We start from the raw sequence: 10,524 nt of genomic DNA, 5'->3' as shown, positions 1-10,524 counted from the left end.
AAAAAAGAAAGAAAGAAAGAAAGAAAAAAAAGTCACAGCTCGCGGGAATCGCATCTTCTCTCCGGGAACGGGAGAACCTGCCCAGGTTTGGGGAACGCGTAGCCAGGACGAGGGTGCGCACCCACCTGCACCCCGCCTGCACCCTTGGGCCCCCACCTGCACCCTGCACCCCGCCTGCACCCTTGGGCCCCCGCGGGAAGGCCGGCAAGCCCGGCACTGCTCTCCGCGCTTATTTTTAGGCCCCGGCTCACTACAAATACCTCCGCCTGGGATCTAGTTCGATCGCACCCCCTTCTGACCTGAATGGATCACCGCCCCGCCCTCCGCCGTGGTCCTTTAAAGGAGAAGGGCGTGGGGAGAGATTCCTGCGGCGACAGATGGAGCCGGTGGGCGTGGCCGCGCCGGTGTCAGCGCCGCGGGGGAGGGGCGAGGCCTCGCGCTCTGATTGGCTGGCCCGGCGAGCGCGGCCGCGCCGATTGGCTGGCGGGGTTCCAGCGGAGTCCCGCTCTCGGGTTAAAGCGGCGGCGCCGGCCCGCGGAGCGCAGAGCTCCCGCCCGGGGCCGGGAGGGAGACCGGGCCGCCCAGCCTCCGCCGCCCGGAGCCCCCCGGAGGATGGCACAGGGAGCCAAGGACCGCAGACCCGGCGTGCCGAAGGTGAGCTGACATCTGCCTTTCCGCGGCCCCTCTTTTCCTAAAGCTCGCGCTTCCCATTCGCGTGGCGATGGGAAGGACATTCCAAGACTTCACAGGAAACCAAAGCGCTGGAGTAAGGTTCGCGCTCACAGGCACACCCCCAAAGGCACCTTTAAACCACTGTTGTTGTTGTTTTTTTTTTTTTGGGGGGGTTGGAGATGGAACCCAGGGGCATTCGACCCCTGCCCTATTTTTATTCTTTATTTTGAAACCGGGTCTCACTGAGTTGCAGAGGGCCTCGCTAAGTAGCCGAGGCTGGCCGCGAACCGCGATCCTCCGGTCTCAGCCTCCCGAATGCCGGGATGAGGAGCGTGCGCCACCGCGCCCGGCTGCAAACCACTGTTATGTAAAGCCGTTGCAAAGGTCTTTGCTCCCCCAGGATGCTAATTTAGACCGCATTGAGGTAAAAATTGGGGTGGGGGAAGAGGGTCCTGCACTGGTGGCTGGTGAGGAAAGCCCCCAGCCGCTGAAGCGAGGGCCAGCGGGTGTGCAAGGTTTACCCACCAGGCATCCCCTCTTTTCCGACATCCTCGGGTTCTGTGTTCTTCCCTGAGCCCACACCCACCGGTACCCACAGTTTTAGCACAGAGAAGTCATTTCTGTCCCCGAGGTCTGCGCGATTCCTTTTTCAAGAAGGACTGGCCGGGAGCCCAGAAGGTCACGGGGAAATTGCTGCGGGAAGGCCTGCCTCTGTGCCCCGGCCGCTCTGATACCCACTGGTGCTTAGCAGACACCAACAGTGCCAGGCCAGCGTGGTGGTGCGCGCCTGTGATCCCACGACTTGGGAGGCTGAGGCAGGAGGATGGCGGGTGCGAGGACAGCCCCAGCAAGAAGTGAGTCTCCGTCAACTTAGTGAGACCCTGTTTCAAAATAAAAATAGAATAGGGCTGGGGGTGTAGCTTGGAGGTAGAATGCCCCCCGGGGTTCAGTTCCCAGTAACAGTAACACACACACACACACACACTAGAGAGAGAGAGAGAGAGAGAGAGAGAGAGAGGAGAGAGAGAGAGAGAGAGAGAGAGAGAGAGAGAGAGAGAGAGAGGAGAGAGAAGGACCACCTAGGCCTTACAAATGGAGAAACTGAGGCACTCTGTCACAGAATGTTGGTTCTGGCAGGCAGCCCAGTAGAAAAGCCTTGGGTATGCAAAGGGCAAAGGGCAAATGCCACCCCTGGCACTTTTAAGCTGCGCAGTGTTGACTAAGTCACTTTCCTGGGCCTCAGTTTCTGTCTGGAACATAGAGTGGAGAGACCCCACCTCCTCCTTTGCCATAACAGCTATGGTGCCGCTGCTGACACCCAAAGCAGGGGTCATTTAGCTCTGCTTTCAGAGAACTTGCAGGGCAGAGTTCTCCCTAGCTGTCGGCCGTTACCTGTGAGGTACAGAGGGAAAAGAAAAAGAAAAAGAAAAAAACAGCATAAAAATAAAAAAAAACGCAAGCCAATTACCTAAAGGCGCAACCTTCGCCGTCTTCGAAATTGTGCCCTTCTCTGAGAATTGTGACCTGCCCCAGACCCCACGTGAACCCTGAAGGCGTGCGCCACGTCGGGTTTCATCCGGGCATCTGTCTGCCATGCCCATGACCCACCCCACTTGCCAGACTATTTGCTGAAGGGCGTCATCTCTCCTACAAAACTCCCGTGACACTTAAGCCTTTGGAAGCTACCTACTGATGCCTGCCCGGTATTCAGGCAGGCGGGAGCTGCTCGAATTTCTCTCTACGTTTTCCTGGCCTCTAGGAGGGCATAACCTTCTTTCCCCATCTTGGCTCAGTCCGTGCAAAGCAACAGGCCACACGCACCAGAACTCGGAAAACAAGTGAAGCCGGGCATGGTGACACACACACACACACACACACACACACACACACACACCAGGAATCCCAGGACTTGGGAGACTGAGACAGGAGGATTATAGGTTCGAGGCCAGCCTCTGCAACTTAGTGAGACCCTGTTTCAAAATTCTGAAAACAGAGCTAGGGGTATCGCTCAGAGGTAGAATGCCCGTGGGTCCTACCAGCACCACAATGGAAAAAACAGCCAGTCACCAGCTAAGACCCCGTTGTTTACCTGTGTTTATCTTACCTGCACGTGCGCGTGATGTGTGTGATCTTGAACTGCCAGGTCGTAGATGAACTGCCAGGTCGTAGATGAATCCAGGGCGGAGGCGACAGAGCCTCCTCGTCCTCTGAGAAGCAGAAGAGTCCCTAGTTATATTGACGATGGGCCGGTGGACAGGCAGAGATCAAGGCGGGACCGTGGAAGCCCCTCGTCCCCCAGGCCCGGGGCACTGACCTGAGAAAACCTAGCTTGGCTTCTCCTCTGCACAGGAGCGCGATTACCCGGATTAGAGGCGGAACATGTCCTCCTTCTCGCCGCCCTTCGGCGCCACTTTCCCTGGCTCGCAAAGGGTTTATTTTCCATCGAGATCGAGTTACAGGCTTAGAGGAAGAACGCGGTCCGCAGAGATGAAAGGCTAGATGGATCTGTTTTGCCTCTTGTGATTTTGACAGTCAGGGGCGAGGTCCCCGATTTGTAGGTTATCCAAAGCCCTTGCCGAACTTTTCCCGTGGTGTTTAAGGACCGTGGCCCATCGACAGCATGCTGAAAAGATTTTATGGCTTATTTACTTTGAAAAATCGGTGGCAGAGGGGGGTTTATAACCTTTGGGCTTGGGATGCATAATAATGCTTCGGCGTTTTGGAACCATCTCATAGATTCTTGGAGCCGCAAGGGACCCATCTGCAATATGAGAAATAGCTTTAAAATGGCATAGCATGCTGTCTCCACTGCCTACCCCCCCACCCCCAGTGGCTGGGAGAGGTGGGAATCCCCAGCAGCTGAAAAGCTATAAAAATGTCTGCGAGAGAGAACAGAAAATCCCAAACTGGATTAGGTTTAGTGGTCATGTGACCAAGCCCAGACAGGCCGAGGAAGTCCCTGTGGGTCACGTATATGTGGAGACAGAGCCGCAAGTATCTCCTGAGCTGAGTCAAATCCTCCTGAAGATGACTGGACTGAGCAAGAGAAAGTTCCCAGCTGGGCATGGTGGTGCGTGCGTGTCATCCCAGCGCTTGGGAGGCTGAGACAGGAGGATCGTAAATTCGAGGCCAGCCTCAAAAAGAGTCAGACCCTCATCAACCTAGCCAGACCCTATTTAAAAAAAAAAAAAAAGTGTCTGGAGTGTAGCTCGGAAGTAGAACGGCCCCGGTCCCAATCCCCAGTAAAAACACACACACACCGGTGTTTAGTAGTAGAGGTGTTCGCCTTGGATCTGGGTTCAAATCCCAGCTCCACCCTTTCTCAGAGGTGCGCTCTTGGGTCAGCAAATTAACCTTTTGAGTTTGTGCTCTTGCCTCATTTGAAAATCGGGGAGACTGTAGCAGCACCTTCTTTTCCAGGAAGCCGTGATAATTCGACTCGATAACGTATAAAAAGGGCTCAGTACACAGCACCCGACTAAACCATTCTGGGTGCTGGCGATGGGGGCGCGGCCGTGGGCGTGCGGCCTGCTAGCGGGCGGCGGGTTCACGGTTGTGGGGACCCCCCGCTCTCAAAAGCAACGGGCCTCACTCAGCAGATGCCGGGGCGGTTTCTCGGCCTCGGCGGGCCGGGTAGCGGCCCACGAGGTCGCCTTTGCTGTTCGCAGCAAAAATCAACGTGCAGAAGCAAGTCCGAGTTTGGGGCCGGGCCGGGGGCATGGGGCTCATTTTTGCTCTTTTAGACAAGGAAACTGCAGCCCCGATGGTCAAATTTCCAGCCTGAGGCCGCCGAGAAGAAGTATGAAGCCCACTGGACATCACAAGTGCGTGATTTCTGGAACCATTATCGGAAATTTAGAAAGGATAAGGACAGAGACCCGAGCGCTGGCTGGCGCTGGCCTGGGTCCGTGCCCGGGCACTGATCCCGAATGCCCCTGCTTTTCACCCCTCAACACCATGCCCAAGGAGCGCTGAAGTTGCCACTTCTTTTTTGTTTTTGTTTTTGTTTTTGTTTTTTTGGTGGTCCTGGGGTTCCTGGAAGCCCTTCTACCTCTGGGCTACACTCCCAGACCCATTTTTATATTTTTATTTGGAAACAGGGTCTCCTAAGCCAGCGCGCGCGGCTGGCTTCGAACCTGCGCCATCCTCCTGTCTCCGCCTCCCCAGCGCGGGGATGACGAGCGTGCCCACCGCGCCCGGCTTTTATTCTTTATTTTGAAACAGGGTCTCACCGAGTTGCAAAGGGCCTCGCTAAGTAAGTAACTGAGGCTGTCAGCGAACCGCGATCCTCCGGTCTCGGCCTCCCGAGTCCTGGGATTATAAGTGTGCGCCACCACGCCCGGCTTCTATTTTTTTTTTTTTTCTTTTTCTTTTTTTGGTGGTACTGGGGTTCCTGGAAGCCCTTCTACCTCCGGGCTACACTCCCAGACCTCTTTTTACATTTTCATTTGGAAACAGGGTCTCCTAAGCCAGTGCGCGCAGCTGGCTTCGAACCCGCGCCATCCACCTGTCTCCGCCTCCCCAGCGCGGGGATGACGAGCGCGCCCACCGCGCCCGGCCTGAAGTTATCACCTCTAAGCTAGTCGCCAGGCTGGGCCGGGCGCCTCCCAACGCGTCCCCATCCTACGGCCCCCGTCCTCCAGGTAGGTCCTCCTCCCTGGCCGAGAAACTCTCCCCGCGTTCACCTCCCGTTCCTGCCGGGGGCAAAACTGTTGGCATGAGGCCCAGGGAGCCAGTCCAACATAAACACACCACTTCAAGAACCGCCCCTGCTCCCCTCGCCCTTAAAAACATATTAAGCTGTCATTTAAAGAGCTTAATAGCCAACACGTCGGGGAGAAGCCTCGTGGTGTTTAGGCCGCTTGGCCCCGAAGGGGAGCTGGGCGCGGTGGCTCGCGCCCGCAATCCCAGCGCCTGGGAGGCTGGCAAGGGGGCACCGTAGGTTTGCACGGCCACCTTTAGCAGTTTAGCAGAGATCAGTTTCAAAATCTAAAGAAAGAGCCGGGCGTGGTGGCGCACGCCTGTAATCTCGGCGTGCGGGAGGCTGGCACTGGAGGATCTCCGTTCGAGGCCAGCCTCGGCTACCGAGTGAGGCTCTCGGCAACTTAGCGAGACCCTGTTTCCAAATAAAATAGAAAATAGGTCTGGGAGGACAGCCCGGAGGTAGAAAGCCCCTGGGTTCCATCCCCAGGACCACCAAAAAGAAAAAGAAAAAACAAAAGAAGGAAGGAAGGAAGGAAGGAAGGACGGACTGTCAGGCAACTCCAGTGGGTGCGCTTTCCTTTGTGGTCCCTCTCCTGGCAATTTCCAGTTCCGACCACTTCCTCTTCCGGTGAAAAACTGGGTGCAACGCACTATAGATTCCCCCTGGCCCCAGAGGAGGCTTCGATTTGACCCTAGGAAACGGAATCCATCTTTTTTATTCTGACTCTCACGTTGAAGAGTCTGTATATGTTAAAGTGGAGATCTGTCATGATGACTAATATACGTGGATATTTACTTCAAGACCCGGCTTCACAGTGGCGCACGTCTGTACGCCTGGCACTCGGGAGGCTGAGACAGGAGGGTGCCAGATTGGAGGCTAGCTTCAGGAACCTGGTGAGTCTGAGCAGTGGTGGGGTGCAGCTCAGAGGTAGATGCCCCTGGGTTCAATCCCCAGCACCAAAAACAATAAAGAAAAAGAAAACCATTTTCTGGCCAGGGTGTTAAGGCATTACCATACTTATAGGCCTGAACTTTGCTGGTGGCCATAGGCTCCTTTCCTAGGAAGTGGCAGAACCCGGTGGCCATCCTTCTGCCTCCGAACACCGCCCCGTCCTTTAGACCAGTTCTCAGAGAACAAGCGTTTAGTGTAAAATAGACCGCAAGGTCCAGCCCACGGAAGGAGGATTACAGGGCAGCTTTTCAGGGCTTCCCAAAGAAGACCCAGCTCTTGCTCTTAAAATTACTTCCCCTGAAACATGCCTCTCCCTTTTTCTTTTCTTTTTTTTTTTTTTTTTTTTTGGTGGTCCCAGGGGTTTTTCTACCTCCGGGCTATCCTCCCAGACCTTTTTTATACTTTATTTGGAAACAGGGTCTCACTGAGTTGCCGAGGGCCTCACTAAGCAGCCGAGGCTGGCTTCGAACCTGCGCGATCCTCCTGTCTCAGCCTCCCCAGCGCGGGGATGACAAGCGTACGCCGCCACGCCCGGCTCGCCTCTCCCTTTTCTTTCTGTGTGTGTGTGGGGAGGGGTGCTGGGGATTGAAGAGGGGGGGTTCTGCCTCTGAGCCTTAACCCCAGCTCTTTTAATTTTATTTATTTATTTTGATATTAGGAATTGAATTCAGGGGCATGCTACTTCCAAGATCCAGCCCCAGCCCTATTTTATTTTGCATTTGGAAACAGGGCCCCACTCAGTGTTGGAGGGCCTGCCTTGCTGAGGTTGAGTGTGGACCTGCGGTCTTCCTGTCCCCGCCTCTCGGGTACGGGGATTATAGGCATTCACCGCCATACCTTGCCTGTTTTTATTTTATTTTGGAACAGTCTCCCTGAGTGGCCGAGGCTGACATTGAACTTGGAATTCTCCTATCTCGGCCTCCCAAGTACTAGGACCAGTGCACCACCGTGCCAGGGACTATGAAACCTTTATTAAGAGTGAGAAACTTTTATAAGAAGTTTCATGTATACACTGAGACTTTTATAGTAGCTGAAACATGTATTTGGTATCGTGTGTGCGTGTGTGTGTGTGTGTGTGTGTGTGTGTGTGTGTGTGTGTGTTACCGGGGATTGACTGCAGGGACATTCTACCTCTTATCCACCCCCACATCTTTGCTTTTATTTCAAAATACGGTCTCTTGAGCCGGGCGTGGTGGCGCACGCCTGTAATCCCCGCGCTTGGGAGGCTGAGACAGGAGGATCGCGCAGGTTCGAGGCCAGCCTCGGCTACTGAGTGAGGCTCTCGGCAACTCAGTGAGACCCTGTTTCCAAATAAAATAGAAAATAGGTCTGGGAGGATAGCCCGGGGGTAGAAAAGCCCCTGGATTCCATCCCCAGCACCACAAACAAAACAAAACAAAACAAAACAAAACAAAACAAAACAAAACAGGGTCTCTCTTGGTTGCTGAGAGTCCTGCTCTGTCGTTGAGGCCGGCCTCAAACCTGTGATCCTTCTGTCTTAACCTCTGAAGTACTGAGATTATAGGCCTATGGCACCGCACCCCGCATATTTGGTATTTAATATTTAAGCCTAAATATTTGATGCAGAAGTTATGTCTTAAAAAAAAGAAATGATGCGTGAGTAGGGCTTTGTAAAGACTCTCAAATCACCTCCCAGCTCCTGGGCCTGCGCTCTTACACAAGACACGAATCCTGGAACATCTATTTTTTTTTTTCTCAAAAAGAATGTGTTTGTTCTTACTTTTATCAAGTGTTTGGATTCCTGCCTCCCCAAGGACGTCTCTGTTCAGTGTGAAGACAGGCAAGTTTAAGGAAAAAAAAAAAAAATCTCTAGGGTACAAAGGAGCCTGGATATGAGTGCCCTCTGTTCTAATTTTTTTTTTGTGGTACTGGAAATTAAACCCAGGGGCATTCTACCTCCAAGCCCGACCTCCAGCCCTATTTTTTATTCTCTAAACAGGGTCTCACTAAGTAGCTGAGGCTGGCTGCGAACCTGCCATCCTCCTGTCTCAGCCTCCCAAATGCCAGGATGACGAGCCTGCGCCACCACTCCCGGCTCCCAGTATCCTTTTTATATACAAGTCAGTGAACACCAAGAAGCCTCACATGAGTCAGGCGTGGTGACGTATAACTGTAATCTTAGCGCTGAGGAGGCTGAGACCAGAGGATCCCCAGTTTGAGGCCACATTCAGCAACTTAGTGAGACTGTTAGCAACTTAGCAAGACCCTGTTTCAAAATAAAAAATATATATATAATAATAATAATAATAATAATAACAACAACAACAACAGCTGGGCACGCTGGCGCACGCTTGTCATCCCCGCGCTTGGGAGGCTGAGACAGGAGGGTCGTGCAGGTTCGAAGCCAGCCTCAGCTACTTATGAGGCTCTCAGCAACTTAGTGAGACCCTCTTTCCAAATAAAATATAAAATAGGTCTGGGAGTATAGCGCAGAGGTAGAAAGGTTTCCAGGAACCCCAGTACCACCAAAAATAATAATAATAATAATAATAATAATAATAATAATAATAATAATAAAATAATAATAATAATAACAACAACAGCATAATAAGGCTGGGGTTGGCCGGGCGTGGTGGGCACACCTTGTAATCCCCGCGCTTGGGAGGCGGAGACAGGAGGATGGCGCAGGTTCGAAGCCAGCCGCACGCGCTGGCTTAGGAGACCCTGTTTCCAAATTTAAAAATATATTAAAAAAATAGATCTGGGAGTGTAGCCCGGAGGTAGAAGGGCTTCCAGGAACCCCAGTACCAAAAATAAATAAATAAATAAAATAAGGCTGGGGTTGTAGTGTAGAGGCGGACTGCCCTAAGGATTGATGTCTAGTACCTCAATAAATAAGTAAATAATAAATTTTGAGGTTCCGCACCCACAGTCCAGGAGATCCCGGCGTGGGGCTTCACTTGGTCTAGGACTGCGCACCTCACCTGCCTGGTCAGCCGGAGTCACGGTCCACCAGAGAATACGTGACTCAGACGTGTGGACCCCAGGGCAGGCCGGCGCCAGGGTATAAACTGTCAAATGAAATAAAATGGCTGAAGTCGGGAGAACAAAGGCCCCGCGTGGCAAGTTATTCTTTTGAAAGGTAAACTAGTGTCCAGCCGCGGGTACTGTTTCCAATCCACGTGGTTGATACCTCCCCACCCCCAACACACACACACACACACACACACACACACACACACACACACACACTTACGGTTAGTCTCTCTCCAAGCTATAATCCCAGCCTTATTTTTCAATTTCAAAATAGAGTCTTGCTAAGTTGCCGAGGGCCTCGCTACACTGCCGAGGCTGGCCTCGAACCCCCCAATCCTCCTGTCTCAGCCTCCCAAGTACCGGGATGACAGGCGTACGCCGCCAGGCTTGCTTTATTTATTTATCCGGAGACCAGGGAGGGAACCCAGGAGCGCTCTACCCCTGAGCTACGCCAGAGCGCCCCCTGCGTTCAGTCCTCGGCACTGCGCCCACAAATGATAGTTTAATGAAGTGCCCAGACACAGAGTAGGTGCTAAGTATTTCTTCTGCTGTTATTAGCACGAATTTAAAATATCTCCTAGCACAAAGCAAGAAATCTTACAAGGTTGTTCTGTGCGGGAGACCGGGCCCAGCCTGCCTCCATCGCACGGGCCTTCTGAGGAATCGGATTACAGGAACTTCCGTGTGGGCTCAGCCCAACCTGGCCATAAATATCCTCATCATGCGAAACGGCAAGAATGGTAATAATTCATCCTGGGTGTCTCGTGGACGCCCTTTCAGAAGGAACCTTCGCCTTGTCCGGTGCTAGTGGGTGACCCCAGCTCGCTCAGCTTCTTTTTGGTGTGTGTGGGACTGGGGATCGAGCCCAGGGACATTCTATCTCTGAATGATTCCCCCGGCCCTTTTTTTTATTTCTTTTAATTTCAAAATAAAGTCTTGCTAAGTTGCTGAGGCTGGACTCCAACTTTCAACCCTCCTATCTCAGCCTCCCAAGTACTGGAATGATAGGCCTGGACCACCACACCAAGAACAATGATTTCTTTCTTCTTTCTTTCTTTCTTTCTTTCTTTCTTTCTGTACTGGGGATGGAACCCAGGGGCATTCTACTTCTGAGCTACACCCCCAGCCCTATTTTTCTATTCTTTATTTTGAAATAGGCTCTTACTAAGTTGCAGAGGGCCTCACTAAGTAGCTGAGGC

The 10,524-nt window shown here is 52.9% G+C and overlaps 1 protein-coding gene across 1 annotated transcript in view; it reads left to right on the top strand.

Annotated features, from left to right (window-relative positions):
* Positions 1 to 612: 612 nt before the first annotated feature.
* LMCD1 (LIM and cysteine rich domains 1) overlaps positions 613 to 10,524 on the top strand; it is a gene marked incomplete at both ends in the record, with an annotated part of 35,038 nt that continues 25,126 nt past the window's right edge. Inside the window, one exon of the mRNA XM_080718246.1 lies at positions 613 to 654. Coding sequence (XP_080574372.1) covers positions 613 to 654 — 42 coding nt within the window. The remainder of the gene's footprint in view (positions 655 to 10,524) is intronic.

The sequence above is a fragment of the Muscardinus avellanarius genome (assembly GCF_963383645.1).
Source record: "Muscardinus avellanarius genome assembly, chromosome: 22".
NCBI lineage: Eukaryota > Metazoa > Chordata > Mammalia > Rodentia > Gliridae > Muscardinus > Muscardinus avellanarius.
This window is presented reverse-complemented; position numbering and strand designations above follow the sequence as displayed.